A 24,378-nucleotide genomic window follows, 5' to 3' on the forward strand; every position below is an offset into this window, starting at 1 on the left:
GGATTATTCTTTGTATCACCTGCAATTCCTTGCACAGCTGAACTCACAATAGTTAATGACTTGTTTTTACGGTATCTAATTAAAGTTTCATGTAAGTTAATGTTTAATGTTAGCAAATGTGTAAATGACATGTGAAAGAGTAATGACACTGAGAAAATACAAATTAAACAGTCAAACTTGAATAACTTTTAAAAGAGATATATTCTTTCTTGCCAGTTACATCCATAATTTTTAAATCAATGAAATATTGTCTTATTTTTAAATGTTTAAAACTTAAAAATCTTAATTTCATAAAGGAAATAAGAGAAATGAGGAATGAAAATGGGAGGAAGGGAGGAAGGAATTTTTTGGGATGATAGTTCTTAATATGTTTTGGATTCTCACATAGCAATGAATGGAAATATAGACTTCAGGATATCACATAAAACATTCATGCACATAATTATGTTTTATTTATACCACTCCCAATTTAGAATGTTATTTCTTTTATCTAGAACAGTCTTGAGCAGTAACATTTTACTAGAAAGAGGAGAAGGTTCTTTTCATTTCAGTTTTTATCTGAATTGCCAGGGGCTATGTTTTAGATGAATTTTTTAGATCAAATTTGGTTCTAAACTGGGAGAAGTACTAAAGCCTTCCATGGGCTTACACGTGTGCAGTGTGCAGGAGACCTGCTTCCATATTTCTCCTTACATTTTATAATACGTTTTTAAGTGCAAATCATGGGGAGACTCCACACCTGTAGAGAGGCTGCTGGTATTTCTCAGTGCTACCTGTCTGTTGATGGAAGTAAAGAGGAGCAGGATGTATCACCCCAAAATATACCTTCCTGGCATAAGGATTATTTTAGGCTGATTAGGTTTTCAAAACGGCAGACAACAGAGGAGCTCTGAAAACCATGTAGAAACACTTCTCTCTTGGAAGATCAGTTTGCTCTTACACGAGAAGTCTCCACTTGCAAGGGTGTCCCTCTCCCACCAGGAAGATGAGAATGACTGGATCTGGACAAGCTCCCATCAGTGGGGAAGGTCTGGACGTACACCTGCAAGACAGCGACTCCCGTGTTTACTGTGCTTTGCCTGAAAACCTGGCACTCCCCCACCCCCCATGTCTTATTTAGTCTTTAACTGGAATTGGTATTTAAGGTGATAGCTTTGGTCATTTGGCGGAGTTACTCAGTTTTCCTGGTATCTGTGTGTATACAGTAGGTGCACATATCAGTAAACTGCTTGGGGTTTTTCCCTGCTAATGTGTTCTCTATTATATGAGGTCTCAGCCAAGAAGCTAGAAGGGTGGAGAGAAAATTATTTTTCTTCTCTGACAATAGCTTCTTTGTATTTTTTTCCAAGTAATTTTTATAGATCATTACAAAACTTTATTTTATAGATCAACACTTTATAAGCAGTTATCTTTTCTCAATATTATAACTGAACCCATGTGAATTGGCTCCTTGGTGAGTCAAAAGCTGCACCACGTGAGTGGTTGCACAAAGAACACTTTATTTGCAGCAAGCAAGGAGATTACAAGGAATGACTTCCGAAGCTGTGACTCCTGAATGGATGGGCCCCATTCATTCAGGGTTAGGATGAATATTTAGATAGGGGAGCCTCGTCATCCTATGTAGAGCATGGGGGCATGGGGTCACGTATGCGTCTTAAGGAAACCTGCCCATATTGTGCAAATGAGGCTCATGTCCTTCCTTGGGTGGACGTTTTAGTATTATAATGAGGTTAATGTGGTCATCAGTCATTCTAGAGATCATGCCGTGGTCCATCTGCACAGCCACAAGTTGGGGATTAAGCTCAACTGGTCAGGGTGGTCTCGGCCAGCTCTAGGTCTTGTCAGGACAGTTGCTCATGTGAGGTGTGGTTTCCAGTTTCCATTTGTCTGAGTAAAGAAATAAGCTGGAGAGAAGAGTTCAAGGGAAAATGCACCACAAAGGTTGGTGAGTACAAGCAGGTGGACAGTCAAAGTGAGGTCCTGGGGTCTAGCTGGTGACAATATGAGATAGAAGTCTACATTAAGTATTTTGGGAATGAAACCTGCACCCACCCTCATGCGCTCGTACCTATATTATGGAGTAGTGAAGCAGAGAACAGTGAGATTTGCTGCCGACAGACTGAAAGAAAGAGTTTGGATAAATACTCCACTCTGTTTACTACAGTGACTTGCTGATGGTATATGAGGGGTAAGGTTGTGTGGTATGCAAGTGTAGAAATGCTGCTTCTGAGTATTAAAATATTTTTGCCACATCTATACTAATTAAAACATGTTATTTACCTAATACTTTTTTATAAATTCAGGTTGATTTGGTCTTTTGAAAAAACTTCATCCTAAGTAATCATAATTTTAAAATGATAGGTTTGATAAGCCAGTTGTGGTTTTTAAAATTTAAAATAAATTCATGAATTTATTCCAAATTAAGATTTTTCAACAAAATTGGTGGTTGCCAGAGGGGAGAAGAGTGGGGAATGGGCAAATGGGTGAAGGGGAGTGGGAGATACCAGTTTCTAGTTATGGAATTAATAACCCATGGAAATAAAAGACACAGCATAGGGAATATCGTCAATGATATTGTAATAGCGCTGTGTGATGACAGATGGTAGCTACACTCATAGTGAGCACAGCATAGCATTATGTGTTGAATCACTATATTGTACATCTGAAACGAATACGACATCGTGTGTCAACTATGCTTCAGTGAAAAAAAAAGTTTTCTATATGTACTCAAAACTCATACATGTAAACAATATAGTTTTAAAAGCTAACTTGTGAACCACCAAAATTATCTCACATGTCATTTGCTGCTCCTACTGTACTTTCAACTGTTTCGAATATAATGAAGAGACAAAGAAAATTTACAACAATTAAAGGACTTCGTAAAAATCTCTATATCCTATAAGTTCAGCCAATCATAATTATTACTCCAATCTTGTAGTAATTAATCTCAATTATATTTTCCCCTTTTTTGAGAAAGGGAAATTATATTTTCCTCCATACTCTTAGATATACTAATTGGGGACTTGCAGATTGCACTGACAAAAGCAGAAATAACAGGACAAAATCTTTCACATGTGTATGGGTCAAGCAGGAGTGGCTCCCTGAACTGCTAAGGACCAGGGTGTGCAACATACCTTTCTGGGGGAGCAGGGAGAAGAGGTTTCTGTGGAAACACATGGGCTTCTAATGAGAATGAGCAGGAGATAAGGACTTTGTGATAATGTATGTTCATGTAGGAACTACTGTTTGCTAGTTGGGTTTGTTTGTTTTCTCAATGGCCGTAACCATTCATGGCAGCCTCGTTTCCAGAAGTTTCTGGTTTTTAGTGAGATAAAAGAAGATGTCTTTTTGTATATGTTCAATCTCAAATATCTTTAAAATAGTCTTTATATCAACTTCGCGACCCTTAGTGGTCTTCACACCGTGGAAATTTAAACATTTCCCCCCCCACAATTTGACCACAGTCTATCTTATAATGGTTATAAACACTAAAGCAGTTGGAGTCACAGAGTTATTATATTCCTGAACAATTGCCTAGGCAAAATTCCACCAACAGAGATTTTTCTGCCTTCTGAGATTTTACCCTAGAAACCTTCCTTACAACCTTTCTTGAGCAACCAGATTGGGAAAGAACATAACTGAAATTCAGACTTGTACACAAAGCTTGAGAGAGATTTTTTTAAAATGTTTTTTTATTATATTATGTTAGTCACCATACAGTACATCCCTGGTTTCCGACGTAAAGCTCGATGCTTCATTAGTTGCGTATAACACCCAGTGCACCATGCAACACGTGCCCTCCTCACTACCCATCACTCTGAGAAACAAACTGAGGGCTTCAGAGGGGAGGGGGGTGGGGGAATGGGATGGACTGGTGATGGGTAGAGAGAGATGTTTTTAACTGGTAAGCAAATATTGATGTCTGGTAGATGTCACACAGGAAAACACTAAGCAACATAAAATATCAGTCCATTAGGATATCACTTTTTTTTTTAAAGATTTTATTTATTTATTTGACAGAGAGAGAGACAGCCAGCGAGAGAGGGAACACAAGCAGGGGGAGTGGGAGAGGAAAAAGCAGGCTCCCAGCGGAGGAGCCTGATGTGGGGCTCGATCCCAGAAGGCTGGGATCACACCCTGAGCCAAAGGCAGACGCTTAACGACTGAGCCACCCAGGCGCCCCAGGATACCACTTTTTTTAACATACAGTGTAATGTTACTTTCAGATGTACAATGTAGTAACTCAGCACTTCTGTACGTCACCTCGTGCTCATCACAAGTGTCCTCCTGAATCCCCATCACCTGTTTCACCCACCCCCTCATCCAATATAACTGAGTATATTACTTCAACACGAATCAGTGAGGTCAATGCACATACCATAAAATTGGCCGTTGTGAAGTCAACATTTCAGTAGCATTTGGCAATTGACACTGTTGTGCATCTGCCACCTTTATCCATTTCCCAAATATTTCATCCCAAAAAGAAGCCTCACACCTCTTTAGCAGTCCTTCCTCAGAGAGCACTCCTGCTCTCTCGGCCCCCTGCAGCCACCACTCTGTTGAAGTTGTACAGAATAGAATTTTAAGGAGACAGAAAAAATAAAAGTTTTCAAAATAACTACATACTATGAAAGTAAAGACACTCTAGATTCTACCATAATGAATGACAAACCACCACCACCATTCTCACGTGGATGTTCTGGACAGAGAGGACTTGGGTCCGATGTGTCTACCTTGTGTCTTCCTGGTGAACTCTCTTTAGATAAATTTAATTAGTGTAAATGAAATGTGATGAAATCACTTCCACCCTTGAACGGGGGCTGCACATAGTGTTTTTTTTCCCCTAAAGAAATGAAAAGGGAAAAAAGAGAGAGTAAACCGACAATGGAGAAATGTAATGAACACAACCTCAACCAGGTGATCAAGGTTAGCATAAAAGATGAGTCGTGTTAATAATGTAATGTGATGACATGACCCTGGACCTCTACGGTCTTCCTCCCAAAAATGCATCACCCCCGTCTGATCTTGAGAAAAACATCAATGTCCCCAGTGAAGAACTTTCTACAAAACGCCTGACCAGTACTCAACATTGTCAAGGTAATCAAAAACAAGGGAAGTTGGAGAAATTTTCAGAGCCAAAAGGAGCCTGAGAAGACATGATGGCTACCTATAGGCAGAGTCCCGGATGGGATCCTGGGATGGAAAATGCACGTCAGAAACTAACAACGTCTCAGAAGTAGGGATTGTAGTTATCCTCAAAGCTAAAAGTACACCTGGCCAAGCTGAGTAAGGAAGACTTTGCTCTTTCAATAAGAAGGACACGGAATGCAGTCTGAACTCAAGTTGGCTGAAAGAAGACCTAGAGCGTTGCTAAGAGCCAAGATGGAAGTTCTCATCAAAAGAAAAAAAATTTTTTTTTCCCCCTGTGTCTATATGAGATGACTGACATTAACTAAAACTATTGTAAAATCCTTTCACGTATATGTATGTCAAATCATTACATTGCACACCCTAAACTCATGCAGTGCTCTGTCAATTATATCTCCATAATTGGGGAAAACAAAACAAAAAAAAAAAAAAAAACAGAATCCCTGTTCTCTTGATAATAGAATGTTTCGTGGAAAAGAGAGGAAGTTGAATAGATAATTGTCATTATTGCTACAAGAGCGCTCTTCCTAGAAATTGTAGCTTTTGAGTCCCAAAGAATGAAGAAGCAAAATAAAACAATTATCATCTAGAAACCTAGGTTATTTCAATGACAACAGGGCACTCCCTGAAGACCAGGAATGCCAGTCTCAAAATACTTGATAACAGAAAAGGCTTCCATGAGCCATTAAACATTTCTCTGTTAAAGGTGCAGCAGACCTGGCAGGTTTTCTTCTCTTTCCTGTTTTCTCCCTTCGTTTTACTTTTCTGAGGATTAGGGGGGTTTTGTTTGTTTGTTCTTGTTTGTTTTTAGAAATAACCAAAATTTATGTAAAGTTTTTCTTTAAAAAAAAAGATTATTTTATTTATTTGAGAGGGAGAGAGAGTGCACACAAGTGGAGGAGGGGCAGAGGGAGAGGGAGAAGCAGACTCCCCACTGAACAGGAAGCCTGATGTGGGGCTCAGTCCCAGGACCCCGGGATCATGACCTGAGCCGAAGGCAGACGCCTAACCAACTGAGCCACCAAGGCACCCCTAAAATCTGTCTACATTGCTTGAAACATCATCAAAAATGAAAGACAGAGCTGGGGTCGGGGTGGGGTAGAGGAATCAAGAGCCCACTGTGTTTGCTAATTGGCCTTCTTGAAGGAAAAGTGAAATTGTGTTGTACTTGAAGGATGGGAGATAGTGTCACAGCTTGGAGGAAGCCTCCTATGCATGTTAGACTCCTGCCCTCCCACAGAGACTGGGAGGTGGGGCTCCGTCTTCTTTGGTGATTGCATTTCAAAGGGATGGCTCCCACGTCCTTGAGCAGGAGTGCTGGATCATAAAACTGGCAGAAGTTCGAGCTGCAGGAAGATTGCCAGCTCAAAGGGCAGAGAAAGTATGTACAGTTGCAAGTTTTCTAAAGTAAATGCCCCAAGAGAAGTCAAGGCCTGTAATCGGGAAGAAACCTGTCTACAGTCTAGTCAAGCTGAAGGGAATGTTGGGTCCATCTCATTGTTTTTTGTGTTTCTTTTTTTTCCCCTCTTTCACAGGACCGTGCACAAAATCTGAATGAGCGGCGAACCACCACCACCACCCTCACGGTGGACATTCTGGACGGAGATGACTTGGGTCCCATGTTTCTTCCTTGTGTCCTGGTGCCAAATACGCGTGATTGTCACCCGCTCACCTACCAAGCCGCCATCCCTGAATTGAGAACTCCGGTAAATGTGCTTGCATTCTTTCCCCTTCACTTATACCTCTTTAACCTCAGTGAGATCCTGTTCTAGTAGTTTGCGGATGTATTAGGTGGGAAGAGCAAACTTCACTCTATGGGTATTACAAGGTATTTATGTCTAAAATCATTTTCAGAGAGTATGGCAAAGTTTGGTCCCCATGCATTACTGCATCATTGACAAAGTCCCAAGTGTGTCGGGAAGCAACCATTCATTTGACACTGATTATTTTATTTTATTTTTCCACCCATAAATCATAACCGAGTTCAGTTGCCAACCTATTCTAGGAAACTCCAAGAAATAACTTCAGCATTTCCTTAAATTCACCAAATAAACAAACATACAGTCCTAAGTCAGAAGACACACGGGTCAACAGGGTGTTTGTCAGCCTCTTAGAGTCCTACAGTGTTATTGGAGATTGCACTTGGCTGTTTGGAGGTCGAAGTTAATGAATCCTGAATGCAAATATCTATCCTTAAAGATGTATTTTAAAGAAGCAGAAAGGTAAGGCACGAATGTGTACCTGGTATGCTTGATTCTGCCTCTGTTTTGTTTTTGTTTCTACCTCTTTTTAAAAATTCTAATAGAATTCTAATTTGCTGTCAACCTGGAGTTTACACCTTGGACCTGGCTGGGTCATAAATATTTATGCCTAAGAATAAAAATTATAAGGAAAATATAAACTAGAATATTAATTTCTCTCTTAAAAGTAAAAAAAAAAAAGAAAGAAAGAATTATACTTCTCTTTTAAAGAAGCCAAATTCCTAGGGGGTGAATGTCTTTTCATTTCCTCTGGAAAGCATTCAGCTTTCTGGGTTAGTAACATGGCTCATGATGTCAGAATTTGTTGCAAGGTGTTTGATTTTTTTTTTTTCTCAAACCTGTAAGAACTGTAGTTTGAGGTATCCTCTCTGTATTTGAGATGTTTAAAGTATAAAAAAAGAAATTCCTTCTCCTAAGTGTAAATGACATTGCATTCTAGGCACTGCTAAGGGTTCTTATCCAAAGTTCTTATTCAGTCTTACTTTAAGAGTCAGTAAATCTTAAATAGTTGAGATTCACTGTTGTGACTTCCAGCATAAATACATACTGGTCTAGTTGGCTTATGCGGAGGAAAAAAGTTGGAGGAAAAAAAAGAATAAATGTTACGATGTGCATTTAATGAAGAAAATAATTGAATTTTCATCTCAGTGGAGTCATTTTGAAGACAAAAAGGCTAATGTAGAAATTGTGTGGACAAATAGTTGTAGATCACCTAAAGTTATATGTCACCACAGGATTTTGTGGAATATTCCGGTAAGAAGGCTATTAATGATAGTGAACGTTAATTTTTTCTTTGAAAGTCTTAACTGAAATTATGAGGAAAAAATATTTTAAGTATTTATTTTTGAGTTAGTTTATGTACCTGTCATTTCCGTGAGATCCCAAGAGAAGGTAGTGACACAGTGACTGGAGTGGGTGGCTCAGTGCGATGACTCTAAGAGTGCTTGATGGCCTGAGGGAAGAGGGAAGAGGTTGGCAAGCAACCTCTGAGCATCCATTACTCTCTCTTCCAGATGGCTGACTGACCATCTCATTTCCATGCAGTGCACCGTAGAGATGAGGCCATGCTCCATATTTGGGGGAATGAAAACAAATGATCCTAGTGACTAATGGTTATATAGATTGTTCAGTTCGTCATGAACTGGCTAAAGCAAGAATGGTCACTGCAATCCTGGTGGGTAGCTACCACTCTTAAGGTCACTTGGGAGATGAGATCTCTGACATACAGAGTTTATGTAGCTTTTTATGGCCTTATAACTAGTAAGTAAAAACTGTTTTAAAATCATGTCTCCTGAATTAAGTGCTATGCTATAAAATCCAGAATGATCAAACTTTATGCTTCATCATCCCTTTTACCAGATTGACCCTTTCTTTAACATTCTGTGAAATGGAGAATTTTAATTTTACATATTTGAAAAGTGACAGCAAATATTCATTTAATATGGGGTGTATTTTTATTGCCACATAGAAAAAACTAAATATATTTACTTGCAAATTTAGGCACCTGTTCTGATTGCCAATGGCTGCATAAAACAATCGCCAAATTTCAGTGGCTTCAAATGATGGTTTTTAAATTTGCACATAAAAGCTACAGCGTGGGCAGACTTGAGGGACCATCTCATCTCTACTCCGCACAGCACCAGCTGAGGATCCTTGCCTGAGGCCTGGGTACCAGTGTGAGGATGGTTCACTCAGCGAGTGGATTCTGACTGTTGGCTGGAGCCCAGCCAGGCCTGTGAGCTGCAGCTTCATTCCCACTGCACGCAGGTCTCCCTTGGGCTGTTTGGGCTTCTCACACCGAGGCACTGGGTTCAAGAACTAGCTTCCCAAGGGCATGAGGCAAAACTTGTAGGAATTGGCCTTGCAATCCACAGTGTCCCTTCTGTTGTAGTTAAACCTCAGCCAGATTCAAGGACTAACAGCAGGTACCATCTCCTGATAGGAGGCGTGTAGAAGTCACATTGTAAGAACATCTGGGGACGGAAATCTTATCGTGGTGGTTGTTGGAACCTGAAATCTCCATTGTGCCGGCATCAGGTTTCCTGGCTCTTTTCTGCCTATGCCTCTTCTGATCCCCCCCTCATTCACGAGGGTTAAGAACTAGAGCGAGATTTTGAGTTTTACATTCAGATTGCTGTGTTTATGTCTGTCCTTTCCATTTAAAAAAAATCCTTTCTTAAAAGTTTCCTTTACATATTTTGCTAAAATTTCTAGAAATTTCAATAAAATAAATCTTGCTATTCAGAGCGAGAGAACTAACCATTTATGTCAGCTAAACAAGACATGATGACTGTAATTACATACTTGCTGATCCTTTTCTGAACTAATTCTTCAAATTTTGAAAGCTTTGACACCTGCTCACCTTCTGTGTTGATGTGAAATTTTCCACCAATTACCTCAGTGGTACTCTTGACTTGAAAAACCATTCTTCGTTCCGCCACAATGCATGCAGAATTTATCAGCTCAGAAAAACTTTAAAAGGAAGTCTGGTACAGTGTTTAACTCATGAACCAGGATATAATAAAAATAAAAATAAACTATTTATTGAAATACAAATAATCATGTGTTTACAGAGAAACTTATTGAGTGAATGTTTTATATGTTTTTCTACAGCAGAAAATTGTCTTCAGCAAAAAGTCCTGTCTTCACAAACACTAAGATTAATATTATATTGGATATGTAAATATATAGATCTGATGTCTCTAGGGTACGAAAGCCATTTGTAGTTCTTTTTTTTTTTTTTAAAGATTTTATTTATTTATTTGACAGAGAGACAGCCAGCGAGAGAGGGAACACAAGCAGGGGGAGTGGTAGAGGAAGAAGCAGGCTCTTAGCAGAAGAGCCTGATGTGGGGCTCGATCCCATAACGCCGGGATCACGCCCTGAGCCGAAGGCAGATGCTCAACCGCTGTGCCACCCAGGTGGCCCCCATTTGTAGTTCTGTGCTAATTATTATTCATTTATTAATTTGTTAAGTATGTACTGGCCCTTGATGTATGCCCAACTCTGTGCTAATCGAGGACATAAGTAGGATGAGATGAGTCCTCTCCAATATTGTGTAAATTTATTCTCAATTTCTGACTCTGTGAAGTTATTATGCTTATCTGGTTGAAGTTTCCTGATGTTGTGGAAAACTCCCATAGATTTTGGAGACCACAGAAAACCACAGCTCTATTTTCTCTGTTTTCTCTTGAAGCACAAAGACATTGCAAATGTTCACACTTGCTTTTCTTTCATGATGTCACAGTCCATCCTTTTGGTTGGTTGGTTGGTATTTTGCTGAGAAATTTGTCCCTGATGAGAAACACTGTAGTGTGATAATATGATGTATTATCTATGTGTTTCCTAGATGTACCTCCCTTTACTTAGTGCTTGACAGGATGGTCATCTAGGAGCTAGGATCCACACTCCAATGAGCTCTTCCCATCCCTGTGGAGTTGGGTCCCACAACTGTCTACCCACAGGCACTGTATATAATCTGTCTCAAAGAACTCTGGTTTTCATGTAACTGTCAAAGACAGCTCCTCTGCTGTATTTATGGTGCTTTCCCCTTCCAGGGAAGCTTTCCCAGTTATTACGGGAGTGGCAGTGATCTGCAGTGATATACAACATTGATAATTTCCTCTTGACTCATGCTCATTGAGCAATCCAGTAATGTCCTCCTCTCCTCTTTTATGAAACTGCTGGTTCTCTTCCTCCCCTTCATGGCCCTGGGTTTCTCCTCCTACATCTTTGATGGCTTGTTTTGTTTTGTTTTTCCTAACTAAATCTCTCTGCTTGAAGTTTTACTTACATATTTGTTTAATTATTTATTTATTTTTTGCTTATTCTTAAATCTTGGTGATTTTCCGGACTTCTATCTTTTGAAAGTTTTTTTTTTTTCACTATAGTTTTCACTAAGATTCATCAAACCATCAATACCAAGGGGTTCTATTTTTCTTCAAATAGGGATGATCCATGCATTGTGGAAGTGTTTTCTGACTTGGACTCTTTCCTGACCTCCAAGCTTGCATTTTTCACTTTTTCTAGATATTTTTACATGTGCTTTCCACAGATGCCTCATTATCCTTTCTAACGTTCTCATCCTTCTCTTGTTCACCTCCTGTTACCTTTGAGGTCATTGTGGATTCGGACCTTCACTTCCCTGACCCCTACCCGAAACTCTATCCGTTTCCACAGATCCCTTCTGCAGTGTCTACAAGGTGTTACTCACATATGTGCAATGCACAGTTCCACTGCCAAAATATGCATTTAAAGACATACCCTCCAGGCACCTGGGTGGCTCAGTCAGTTAAGCAGCCAACTCTTGGTTTTGACTCAGGTCAGGATCTCAGGGTCGTGGGATTGAGCCCTGTGTGGGGACTGCACGATCAGTGCAGAGTCTGCTTCAAGATTCTCTTTCTCTCTCTCTCTCCTTCTGCCCCTCCCCTGACTCGCATGCTCTCTCTCTGTCTGAAGAAATAAATAAAATCTTAAAAAAAAAAAAACAATAACAACAAAAAAACATACTTTCTACTCTAGACCCCAGAGCATCATCTCACTGAAGGCAGTTATGTTTTTGAAATATAGTTCTGATCTGATCGTTCACTGTTTAAAATAAAAGCAGCAATATTCGCACCATATACCCAATGAGCTCCCAAAGCATTGAGCATGTCACTAGTAGTCATTTTACATCAGACCACGTTCCAGCCTCATCTCTTGTGACTTGCCTACTGCAACCTACCTAGCAAAGCAGAGCTTTGTGTCTGCGCCTTATCCTCTCTGAGAACTACCCTCTCCTCTCTCCACTTTGTTCCATATACTAAGCTCGTATTTGTTACTCAGGTTCATCTCAGTAAATCTGACGTGTTGGGCTCCCAGGTTTAAGTTTCTGCATGTGCCGTGTACGCCCGTTGGAAGCGTCCTGCAGTTGTCTGCCTGTTTCTCTCTCGCATGACTGTGTGTTCTGTAATTTCCTGTTTGTCATTGCACCCTAACGTGCCAAGCACCTGCTTCTCATAGTAAGTGTTCAGTAACTGTCCAATTGGACTAATCTGTCAATTAAAACTTCGAGAAATGCATACTCTGCACTGAGATACTGGATATAAATATGAACAAGCATGGCTCCTGCCTTCTTACAATGAGAGTGCTTTTGTCCCGAATATGCATATGTGAAGAGCATATATGTATGTTTTATATATGTAGATGATATATAACTTGTGTGTGTATAATTATGTATTATCACTATATATTATCCAAATGTTAGCTGTGGTACATAAAAGTTTTTCATACACTTCTGGTGTTTTCAAATGCGAATAGAGTGGCAAGCACTGCCATACTTGGTCATTATCTGTCCAAGTGGAGTCTAATAGGTACTGTAGGTAAAGTAAGCATATTTCCGCATTGCCAGAGAAAGTTCCAGGTTATTATTGTCCCAGTACATTGTTCATAACGCGTCCTTCTCCTTCCGGCAATGTCCCAAATATTAAATATCTTCTCTCCATCTTTAGGCCAGTTATTTCAAAATGTGTTCTGTGGAGCTCTTTTTAAGGCAACACATTGATGGATTAAGAAACAATTGGCAACTGCTAGACAGCCTGTAACATTGTAATGAGAAGATCGTCGCAGAGGGGTGGAGGGGACAGTGAGGACTAGCACAGGTAGTGTGAATGTACTTCATCGTCCACCATTTCTTCCCCTCGCCAACAGTCTCACACACACGCCACCAGCTGCAAACCATCAAAGGAACTTCAGGGGAAACACGAACTAAAAGCTGAACAAACAAACGAAAACTAGAATTTAGCAAATGTTGTGTAGACTAAGACATCGTATTGTGGTAATTCTGAAGGTGGGATGTAAAAGTATAAGTGAACAAAAGAATCATTTGTTCTTTTCATCATTGGTCAAATTTTACATTAAATAGGCTGAACTGTTATTGTATCTCCATTTATAAGACAGTGCGAAGATACTTTCCAATATTTGGAACAATTAAAGAACGAAAAACTAGAGGAGGGATTGAGTTTATTACTATCAGTTAAAGGAAAAAAGCCCCTTTCTCAGTAAAAGAAGGAAGTCTGACTCTTCTTATTCAAGAATTTGTTCCAGTACTATTTTAAATTAACACTGGAGAGGTGTTTTCCTGTGAAAAGATAGAAGAGACACCGTGTCATGCAGCTTGGACATGATGTCTAGAACTTTCTGAACATTTCTGGAACTCTGATGGGCAGTTTACAGAGGCGCTCGCTGTCATGATCTAAGAAAGGTTGTGAGAACTTGGAGTCCAACCTGAAACATGCATAATGTTGCAGACATTCCTTAATATCTCTCAGCTGTAGTTTGAATTTGTCCTCTCTAAAACGGGGTTAATAAAATCTAATATATGGGATTTTGTGAGTTCTAGAAAAGAAGATTCACACAGCACACTTAACTTGTTCCTGGCAAACAGTGGGGAGTTAGTAGTATCAGCTATTGATATTTTTTAAAGATTTTACTTACTTATTGAGAGAGAGTGAGAGAGAGAGAGATCACGAGCAGGGGGGAAGGGCAGAGGGAGAACCAGACTCCCTGCCCAGCCTGATGTGGGACTCAGTCCCAGGACCCTGAGATCATGACCTGAGCCAAAGGCAGATGCTTAACCAACTGAGCCACACAGGTGCCCCTTAGCTATTGACATTATTATCATTGCCCTGGAGTTCCTTCACCTGGCTGGGTCTTTACTCAGAGGCTCATGGGAAGAAGTAGCTAATTCACACTAGTTGTTAAATGTATAGCTATTTTTAAGTGAAATTCCAGCTTTAGAAAATGAGTTGTGTACATTCTGACTGTGGTATTCGTAATTAATTCTCTATGGTCCTTAAAAAAAAAAATCCAGTACCTTTATTGAGAAGAACAGTAGACTCATTTTTTAAATAAATGGATTTGGCAAAGTCACCACTTATGCTGAATTAATTATGCCATATATTATTGCTTTGGGAAGAGGCAGCAGCTGATGCGAAATGCCACAAGGTAATTCTGCGAGCCAGAAATATATCAATGGATCAAATTGTAAATGTGAGCCAGGGCAGCAAGTATCCTGCTCTTTCTTTTTCTATGAATAAAAAAACAATGGATTTCAATAGTTTCTCACATTGTCCCACAAAAATCTCTGCTCTCGGAGGTGTCTCCAGGGCTTCTAATGCCAATAAAGATGGGACTTCCACTCCATATAATATTTCAAATTCTGCTCTAGTTCCACTTGCTAATTCAGACATTTTTCATTATTTATTTCAATTTAAAAATGATTGGTTGCTAATTGTAAATTATGAGGAAATTTTTTTTAAATTATACACATTAAACATTGGAACCCGTCAATCCTCAAAGACCGATTTCCAGGATGTCCATTAGTAATTTGATGCGTGTCTTTCCAAATATATGGAGCCTGTTGGAGGCAGTTTGAGTTTGTGTGTTATTGGTGGTGGTTTTTGTTTTTTTGTTTTTTTGTTTTCAAACAAACCATATGACTCCTTCCCATAGAAAAGCGAAGTAGTGGGTGTTCACTGGGGCCTCCTGGAATCATCTGGTGGCTTGTTTAAATTGGTTTGTAATGGCTATCAGAAAGGGCAAGACACAATTGTGTGTTGTGGGTGAAGTGGCAGGATCATGTGGTCTGGGCGTGACTAGGGGACAGGATGTACTTCTGTGACCCCTACTCAGATGCGTAGTCAGGGGAGACAGCACCTGCATGACCTAGCTTGGACCACATGCTCGCTCTTTGTCTAGAAGAAATAGAGCCTGTGATGGTTAATTTTATGTGCTAACTTGGCTTGGCCATGGGACCCAGATATTTGGTGAAATATGTCTGAATATGCTTCCAAGGCATTTTTCACATGAGATTAACATTTAAATCAGTAGACTTTGAGTACAACAGATTATCCTCTATAATATGGGTGGGCCTTGTCCAATCAGTTGAAGGCTTTAAGATTAAAGACTGACTTTCCTCCAAGAGGAGGGAATTTTGCCAGCAGATTGTCTTTGTCTCAAACCATAATATCTGTCCCCTGACTCTCCAGCCCCCTCACTTGCCCAGGAGATCTTGGACTTGGCAGCTTCCACAACTGTGGCATGAGCCCATTCTTAAAATGAATCTCTCTCAATCTCTCTCTCTCTAAGTAGATATACAGATAAATAGAAACAGATGTCTGTATAATCTCTCTCTCAATTTCTCTCCCTCTTTCTGGAGAGTAGTGTACACAATCATCCTAGTCTGGCCTGTTCTGTTTCCCTGGACAGCCCTAATACAGGGCTCCTGATGAAACTGTCCAACAAGCAAAGGTAATTTCTCCAAGAAGACAGAGCTACTGTTAAGAAGGGGAAATGGATCCTGAAGAGCTGAAACTCACAGATGTCAGGCAAATATACAATCAAGCCCTCACAAATTCTTGCCTAGAGTCCAGAAGGATAGTAAAAAAAAAAAAAAAAAAAGACATCAGATGATGTCCCTTCCCTGCTTCGATGCTGTGATAGATTTTCACTAAATGATCATATCTGACTGTCTTCCTATATCACTTATTATGGTCCTACCAATCCTTTATCACTGACTGTGTAGGCTAAATCCTTGTGAACCCCAAAATTCATATGAACAAACATGATTACCAGTGTGATGCTGTTCTGAGGCAGGGCCTTTGGTAGGTGATTGGGTCCAGGGCAGAGCTGTCATTAATGGGATTAATGACCTTATAAAAGAGAGCCCTCCTCCCTCTCACAACTGAGGACACAGGGAGACGATGGCCATCTGTGAACCAGGAAGTGGCTCACTGGTCTGGCAGCACCTCGTTCTTGGGCTCCCAGGCTGTGGAGCTGAGAGCAATAAATGTCTGTTGTTCAGAAGCCCTTCAGTCTATGGTACATGGTCTGTTATGGCAGCCCCAATGGATGGACACTGACCTCATCCTCCACCTGGCCCAGGCCTTCTTTCTGTTCTCTATCATGTCATGCTCTTTCAGTTGACGGCATGCACCCTTTTCTGCCTCTTTCTGGAATGTTCTCTTCTGATATTGTCCTGTGTCTGGCTCTTTTAGTTATTTGGTTTCAGCTCAAAAGTCACCTCCTCAGAGAAGCCTTCCCTTACCACATAGTCTAAAGCATCTTGCTTCCCCCATGGATTTGGTAATGCATGACCTTGTTTTATTTTCTGCAGATTGGTTGGCTAGGTGGAAATATTTTGTACATTTTTTGATTAATGTCTGTCTGGTTCCTCAGAAATGTACAAACACTATGAATAGGACCTTGCTTATCTTGATTGTTATCTTACCCAAACTCCTAGAACAGTGCCTCAAATGTAGGATGCTCAGTAAATATTTACTTATTTGGAACACATTGAAATTTTCATTTTCATGAAGATATAGCTTTATAAATATTTTTTATATATTTTATATAAATATTTTTTATAGCATAAAAAGAACAGCTGCATAGCATGTCTTTGTATGAATGCACCTAAAGTTATTTATCTCTTTTTTTTTTAAAGATTTATTTATTTGAAAGAGAGAGAGAGCGAACAAAAGAGAGAGAGAGCATGTGCAAAAGTGGGGGGAGGGGCAGAGGAAGAGGGAGAAGCAGACTTAGGAACCTGAGATCACGACCTGAGCAGAAATGAAGAGTTGGATGCCCAACCAACTGAGCCACGCAGGCACCCCTATTTATCTCTTTTATGTTTTGGAATTTTGTGTATAGCATTACTTGAAAAAAGTTTAAAAAATACATGCATAAAAGTTATTCTCCTACACGAGGTTTCTTTTCTTTTTTTTTATAATTTTTTATTATGTTATGTTAGTCAGCATACAGTACATCCCAAGTTTTTGATGTAAAATTCCATGATTCATTACTTGCGTATAACACCCAGTGCACCATGCAATACGTGCCCTCCTTACTACCCATCACCAGCCTATCCCATTCCCCCACCCCTCTCCCCTCTGATGCCCTCAGTTTGTTTCCCACAGTCCATATTCATCTGGTATGTTTTCTTATGAGCAAAATCAACTTCATGTCACATATCCCTTTGCTTAGTTCCTCTTGATAATAATTAATAATGAGGGACATGATAATGTATGTCAATAGTTTAAACTGTCTTGAGGTGTGTGTATGGCCACAAGATGATAATAAAATGGGGAGTTCAACTCAGTGAGGTCACCACAAAAGTAATCAAGTAAATAATTCTAGGAAAAGTGATAAATACAGCTGGTAAGATCTTCACATGCAGCTTTGTTTTTTAGAAACCTCAAGTATGTGGAGCTGGCTTTTTGGTAAAGCTCTTTCTGGAAGCATATTATTTCTCTGCCACCACAGCTCTAAACTAGTTTGATTTGTAGGCAGCCTAATAGCGATCCCTCTGATTTGCAATTTATTTACTAACATCATCTGCAAAGATACTCAAAGGAGAGAGATAAATCGGCCACGGAAAAAAACACTTGATTTATTTACTCCCCGAGTGACATTAGGTCATGATGCCTGCAAGACCTTCAGAGGAAATCTCATATAAGCCACTGTCACCTCCCGTCCCTGCTTTCGCTTCCTACAGCCCATCCTTCACATGGCAGTCAGGGTGATCTTTTAAAAGCATCAATCAGCTCAAGTCACCTTTGTGCTTAAAATACTCCAGTGACTTCTGATTACGGTGGGAATAAAATCCAGTGGCAGAATATGGCTTACAAGGCCACACATAATTTAACTCCCGCATATCTGCTGTTCTTCTGCGAGGACTTTTATCCTCTTCTTCTGAGTTTCTTCTCATGTCCAACCTTTGCTGTTCACTCCGTTATAAAACACTTCTTTCACACATTCCGGTGTTTGGCACATCCTCATCAATCAAACCCAGTTTCGGCAAAAGTATCACGTCCTCAAAGAGACCTTTCCTGACAACCCTCCCCACGGTAGATTTTCTTTAAAGAACAGCACCTTCATGTGGATTAATAGAAAGGTTTTGTGTGTTTTCAGTTGCTAGGGGAAGGTGAATAGAATTTATAAGAGCTCCGTTGTATTTTCAGGGAGAGTGTCGAAGCTCGCAGCTGTTTTGTGGCAATGTTGGTGATTTAAGGTGAGACAATGGTACAGGTTAGGAACGACCACACAAGATAGCTGCTTTCATCTTAATGAAATTGAAAACAAACCCTCTATGTCAAGATAATCAAAGAATAATTATTTTAGGTACTGCAGACATTTTCACTGATAATGTCAAAGAGTTGTAATAAATACGCGAAGAGCTCTAAATCCCCTATCAGTAAAATCTTGGCAGACAATTTATCTGAAGATACTCGGAATAATAATAATAAAAAAAAAACACCCAACACTCATTCCTAAAAAAATTATTCTTAAGGTGACATTTTCACATGAGAGAAAAAGGAGGAAACGTAGAAGATTTAAGTATGTCTCTGCCAAGAAGCTTCTCTTTAATTTGATTTGAGGGTCATATAAAAGCGTTTGCATTTATCAGCATGGCAGGCACTGTGTTCAACAGTTATTGTAAACATCACTTCCTCCTCAGAATGCTTATTTCTCAGTCTGGTTGCTTTGATATGAAGTGTCATCAATAAGGAGCCTCTTGGATTGTACACTTAAGTTATAAATTTTTTATGTGTTCAGAAGCAATCTGATGCCGCATATTGTTTAAAGAGAGTATATACCAGACTGATAACTCACATTGTGTCCTTATAAATTACGTTTAGTTGCATAAAGCATGTGTGATGTGACTTTCAGTTGTGTTACTCTAGATTTGGAGTTCTCATTCTTTTCACTATGAAACAGAAGTACATTACCATGCGAGGAAGTCTGCAGAGGAATTAGGCACGCGTACGTATTAGCAACAAGAGAGTGAAGGTGATTGCTTTCCAAGTAACTGTGTTCCAAACATTGGTTTGCAAACTAGTTGTTTGGAAAGTGGGATGGTTTCCCTTAGAAGCAATGTGATTAATGATATTTAGGGAAACCTTGTGGAATACAAAAACATGTGTGTGTGTGTGTGTGTGTGTGTGTGTGTGTGTGTGTGTGTTTATTTAGTCTGTTGAAATATAGAGGTGTTTTTCTTTGGGGAAAGGAAGCCTATAGAGGGATTTGTATTGGAGGGACAACAGTAAGTCACCCAAAAGAAGGTCCTGGAGGGGTACCTGCCCCGGTGCAGTGCTGCTCGCCTGCTGGGCGGTGGGAGCAGCTCTGAGCCATGCGTAGTGCTCATTCCTAGAACAGCTTCTCTCTCAAGCCCACTAGTAGCAGTGGGAATGATGCATAGAAGCTAAGGCAAACTCATTATTCAATATTTTTTCTTTTTTTTCTTATTACTTATATGGAACTGGATTAAATTTAAGCAGGGTGAAATAAAGTTTACTTTTTTTTTTATAAGTTAAATAAAGTTGTAATATTTTCCTAAAGAGTGGCCTGAGGTCACAGAAAGAGCCAACAAGTAGAATGCCTACTTTGTGTGAGATATGTTATATATAGTGTCTGATCACAATAGAGGAATCCTTAAAACTCAGAATGTAGAGTAACACAACTGAAGTACACATCATGCATGCTTTCTCTATGCTACATTTTCTCTGGATGCAACAATACTTAACTGCGAAGGATCCCACACAAGTTACAGACCCGGCATTTACTGTCTTGAATAACCAATCTCACACTCATAGAAGTGGATGTGTAGGAAACAGGGGTCATGGATCCAAACCAGTAAATATCATCTAGAAATAAACCACAGAAATTATGACTTATAAATCTGGACTGCTATTTGTCACCATCTGAGCAGTTAAAGGTAGTCTATTGCTAAGACAAACAGTGTGTTGCTTTGATTTTAAAGGAAATTCAAAGACATCGGTTTTATATTCTAGCTGAGCACTAATATTTAATTTGGGCACTTCAAAAACAACTGAAAACCACAATGTGGTTGTTGTAATGGTCATGGCAGCATTTCTGTGTCGATTTAAAAGGATACGTAAGAAAAAAATGAAGAAAGATCAGGAAAAAAATTCAGTAAAAATATTTCAGCTCTCTTAGATACATTGGATGCCATGAAGCAACCCCTTGGTGTCCCCTCCAGGACTGAGGTCCTGAACTCTCCCTTCCCAGATATCCCTTCCCCATGTGCTGTGATGGTGGCTCTTGGAAAATGCTGAGTCCCTCTAGAAGAACTGTCCTTTGTTCAAAGAGAGCCACTTCAGCCAATCTCATGCCCCATTTCTGGGAGCACCGCGTCCAATGGCTTGTCAATGGGACGGGACAGTGTGCAGATATGCAGTCATCTGGGCTGAATGCGTGAACACTTTAGAAAGTACCCCCTTGAGATCTCTCATTTTGTTGTTGTCCGCCTGGGTGGTAATGCTTTTCAACTCCTACTTCTGCCCAATCCTGCTTCCTGTATTCCTTTACAGGTTTATTCCCCTATCAACTCTCTATGTGCAAATCCATCAGTCTGTTTCCAAGGAAATCATTCTGAGACAGTGGCCTGTATTCATGTTGGTCCCCAAAGAAATACTTGAGTTAGTTTATTTTCTACAAAATAATGATAGAAGACTCATATTCTGGACACAACCAATTAGCATTTTAACTGGATCATAATACTCATGTAATGAGTTTGTTAATTTGCATTTCCAACCCCCTGAATTTGATGACATGTTTGGGATGAGACCTGAAAATTTGAGGCTTCCACACTAGGAAATTTTGATTCAATATGTCCAGGATGGGGCCTAAGAATCTCTATCTTTTAACACAGAAATTTTCAAATGTATACAAGAACAGAGAAGAGTAGCATGAACCCCCATGAAGTCATTACTCAGTTGTCAACCCATGGGTACTCTTGGTTCAACTATTTCCCCTCTCACCATTCTCTCACCCATTATTTGAAGCACATCTCTGATATCACATCATTTTATCTGAATATGTTGCAATGTGTACCTTGAAGGGGTAAGTCATACCACAATGCTGTCATCACCAATAAAAGAAGTTTAAGTTAGGAATTTATATTTTTAATGTGTCAAAATAATACCAGTGATCCAGAAATCCTGAGAGCCAATGGAGCAATTAAAAATTTGGTGTGTAATTCTTGGATGACTAGTGTGAGAGTGTGTGTGCATGTGTTATTATTCTTGTTTTCAAGTGAGCATCTTTGAATTATGCCAAGGCTGTGTTTAGTCATGTGCTAAAACCATCAATTATGCAGGCTGACTTTTGGTAATTATACCTCTGAGTTAGTGGAGTTGTATCTTTCACCATCTTAATGAGTTCTGCTTTAATAAGTAGAATATGCATAATAAGAATGTTCACATTTTATAGAGAAGTTTAGGCCATTTGGTCAGTTCCAACACTGTTATTTGTTATTAGAGCTTCTGTCCATAACTCTTGCATTCTGGCATAATGGAGTACCCTTCAACTTCTGTAGATTTGAGAAAAGGACCCCCCCCCACACAACATACACACACACACCATCATCATCACCATCACCTTCATATTATCATCGCCATTGCCATCATAATCTTCATGAAGTATTCAGAATCTCATACCGTAAAAAATACTTCAGTTTCCAGTTCTCATTAAGTGAAGAAACATCCAGGGAGATGAACTCTAAAGACAATTTTTAATCTTAGGCATTTTAACCAGTGTCCAGAGTCTGTCTTTAGCCAGAACAGATGGTGTGTATGTCTCCTCCAACACTGAATGTGGAGAGAGCTTCAATTACCTTAAATAGAATTGAATCCCGAGTTTCCATGTGTTGTTTAGATTCAGACAGAACTAATATCCGTTAATGAAACTAATGGCATGGAAATTAGGGGAATTAATCTTGTTAGAACTACATGAAGACAAAAACAACAGAAGGACCTGTATGCATCCTTTTTCATCCTCAGTCCTTAAAACATCATGTCATGACTCATCTCAAAACAAGAAAAATATGAAAAATGAATTTTGATTAAAAAGAGTTAAACAGATACACATAGGTTAAATTAGATTCCTGGAAGTATAAAAAAACCCTCTGATGAACATCAGTATTCACCTCAAAAGGATTCTAGGCTCACCCAATTAACAAATATAGGAATTAAATATAAGAATTCAGTTTTTCAGAAAAAAAAAATAGAAATGGGCAACGCTGTGTGGAACTTTAATACTTCTAATATATTCTCATGTACTGCAAAGCAAGCAAGTAAACAAAATAGTAGAATTGTTATGTCATGAAAAATCCTGATAAATAGCTAGAGGGAAGCCTAATTGTTTTCCAATGCCATGAACATGCTTTGGTGACAATTTTAGTTAGTGCATAGATGGTTTTATAGCTCATTAAAATTTGAAGAAAAGTTTTGAGATTCAGTAAATTTTACCAACAGTGCAATCAAACTTTGAAAATGGGCTATTTTTAATAACAACCAAAGGTTTAGAAGTGTTGGAGGTTTGGGGCACAAATGAAAAATTTAATCTGTAACATGTTGATCTGTGTCAGGCCTTATACTATCAGTTTGTTTTTCCATCTTAGCTATATTCTAAAAGAAGATATAAGGAAAACTGACAGTTCGTAAACCATACAGAAAGAGAATGAGAAAATACAATGGTAGAGGTTCACATCTAAAATTCCTTTTTTCCCTTCACATACCAATAATAGTTATATTTTTTCGGAGGACTGACAGCATAAATTTCTATTGTAAAATAGTTAAACTATTCACGTTTTTGTTATGTTTATCCCATCACTGTTTGATAAATCCGTTGAAATGCCTTTGAAATGCAGTATGTTGAAAGGCTACAATAAATTATCTTAGTATGTAAAACCTGACTTTTGGAAAAATAACGAGTAAATGGGTCTCAGAGCCAAGAGATACATTCTTTATAGATGGTTGACTTCTCAAATGAATTCCAAATAGGTAGAGAGTGCCAAGCAAGTAGTAGGTTCCCAATAAATATTTATTGAATAAAATCTGTTGGAAAATATTCATTGTTTAAATTTTGATTAACATTTGTTCAAAGAGAACATTTTGTTTCACATAAAAACTTTGTAAAAAACGTAAAACTATTTTATTTGTATGATTTTGGTGGGTGAATACTATGTATCATTTGGTTTATTTATCATTTGCCTTGAGCCTTTGGTTATACTAAAATGTTGCGATGGTAGAAAGACACGGGCTAGCCCATGTACTGGGAAACTGGATCTCTTGGAGACTCTATACCTGATTGTCTACTTTCCCTTTCAAGGCAAAATGGGTTTTAGATGGTGTTTGGTCTTGAATGTTCAGGTGGGATGAGGCTTCTAGCATTGTGTAACTGGGGATCAAGTTCTAATGGTGGCCAGCTTGACTACAACCTCAGCTCTGTGATGGAGGCAGAGCCAGCCAACCCCGCAGAGGGAACCATGTCTGAGAGATCAGTCTTGCTTTTCCTGTGAAGAGTTTAACCTTCAATTTAGTGACGACTTTTCTGAAAGTTAAGTAAGTTGGGTATCAAAGAGTGATATGGAGGTCAGGGTAATGGGTTCCTCAGGTAATTGTTTTCAGTCCTGCTTCTAGCCTTAGAATATCATTTTGTTAGTACGTTCACAGCACACTGGAGAAGAATCCTAAGACATGCCATGAAATACCTACTTGTAAGAATAAGGACTTGAGTGTAGATTCGTTTCTGAAAAACTTGAAGACCTAGACTCTGCTGTTTATGAATATAATTTTTTAAAATTTTTTATTATGTTAGTCACCATACAGCACATCATTAGTTTTTGATGTAGTGTTCCATGATTCATTGTTTGCATATAAGACCCAGTGCTCCATGTAATATGTGCCCTCCTTAATACCTATCAATAGGCCAGCCCATCCCCCCATCCCCTCCCTTCTGAAACCCTCAGTTTGTTTCCCAGTGTCCATAGTCTCTCGTGTTTCATTCCCCCTTCTGCTCACCCCCCTTCCTTCTTCCCTTCCTTCTCCTACCGATCTCTCTGCTATTCCTTATGATCCACAAATGAGTGAAACCATACGATAATTGTCTTTCTCTGCTTGACTTATTTCAC

At 39.2% G+C, this 24,378-nt stretch overlaps 1 protein-coding gene across 15 annotated transcripts in view; it reads left to right on the plus strand.

Annotated features, from left to right (window-relative positions):
- PCDH15 (protocadherin related 15) overlaps window positions 1-24,378 on the plus strand; it is a 768,547-nt gene that overhangs the window by 313,600 nt on the left and 430,569 nt on the right. For all 15 annotated transcript variants that reach the window (XM_040624601.1, XM_040624600.1, XM_040624598.1 and 12 more), the window contains one exon: window positions 6,684-6,854. In XM_040624601.1, coding sequence (XP_040480535.1) covers window positions 6,684-6,854 — 171 coding nt within the window. The remainder of the gene's footprint in view (window positions 1-6,683; window positions 6,855-24,378) is intronic.

This window comes from Ursus maritimus, unplaced genomic scaffold (genome assembly GCF_017311325.1).
Source record: "Ursus maritimus isolate PB19 unplaced genomic scaffold, ASM1731132v1 scaffold_7, whole genome shotgun sequence".
NCBI classification, from domain to species: domain Eukaryota; kingdom Metazoa; phylum Chordata; class Mammalia; order Carnivora; family Ursidae; genus Ursus; species Ursus maritimus.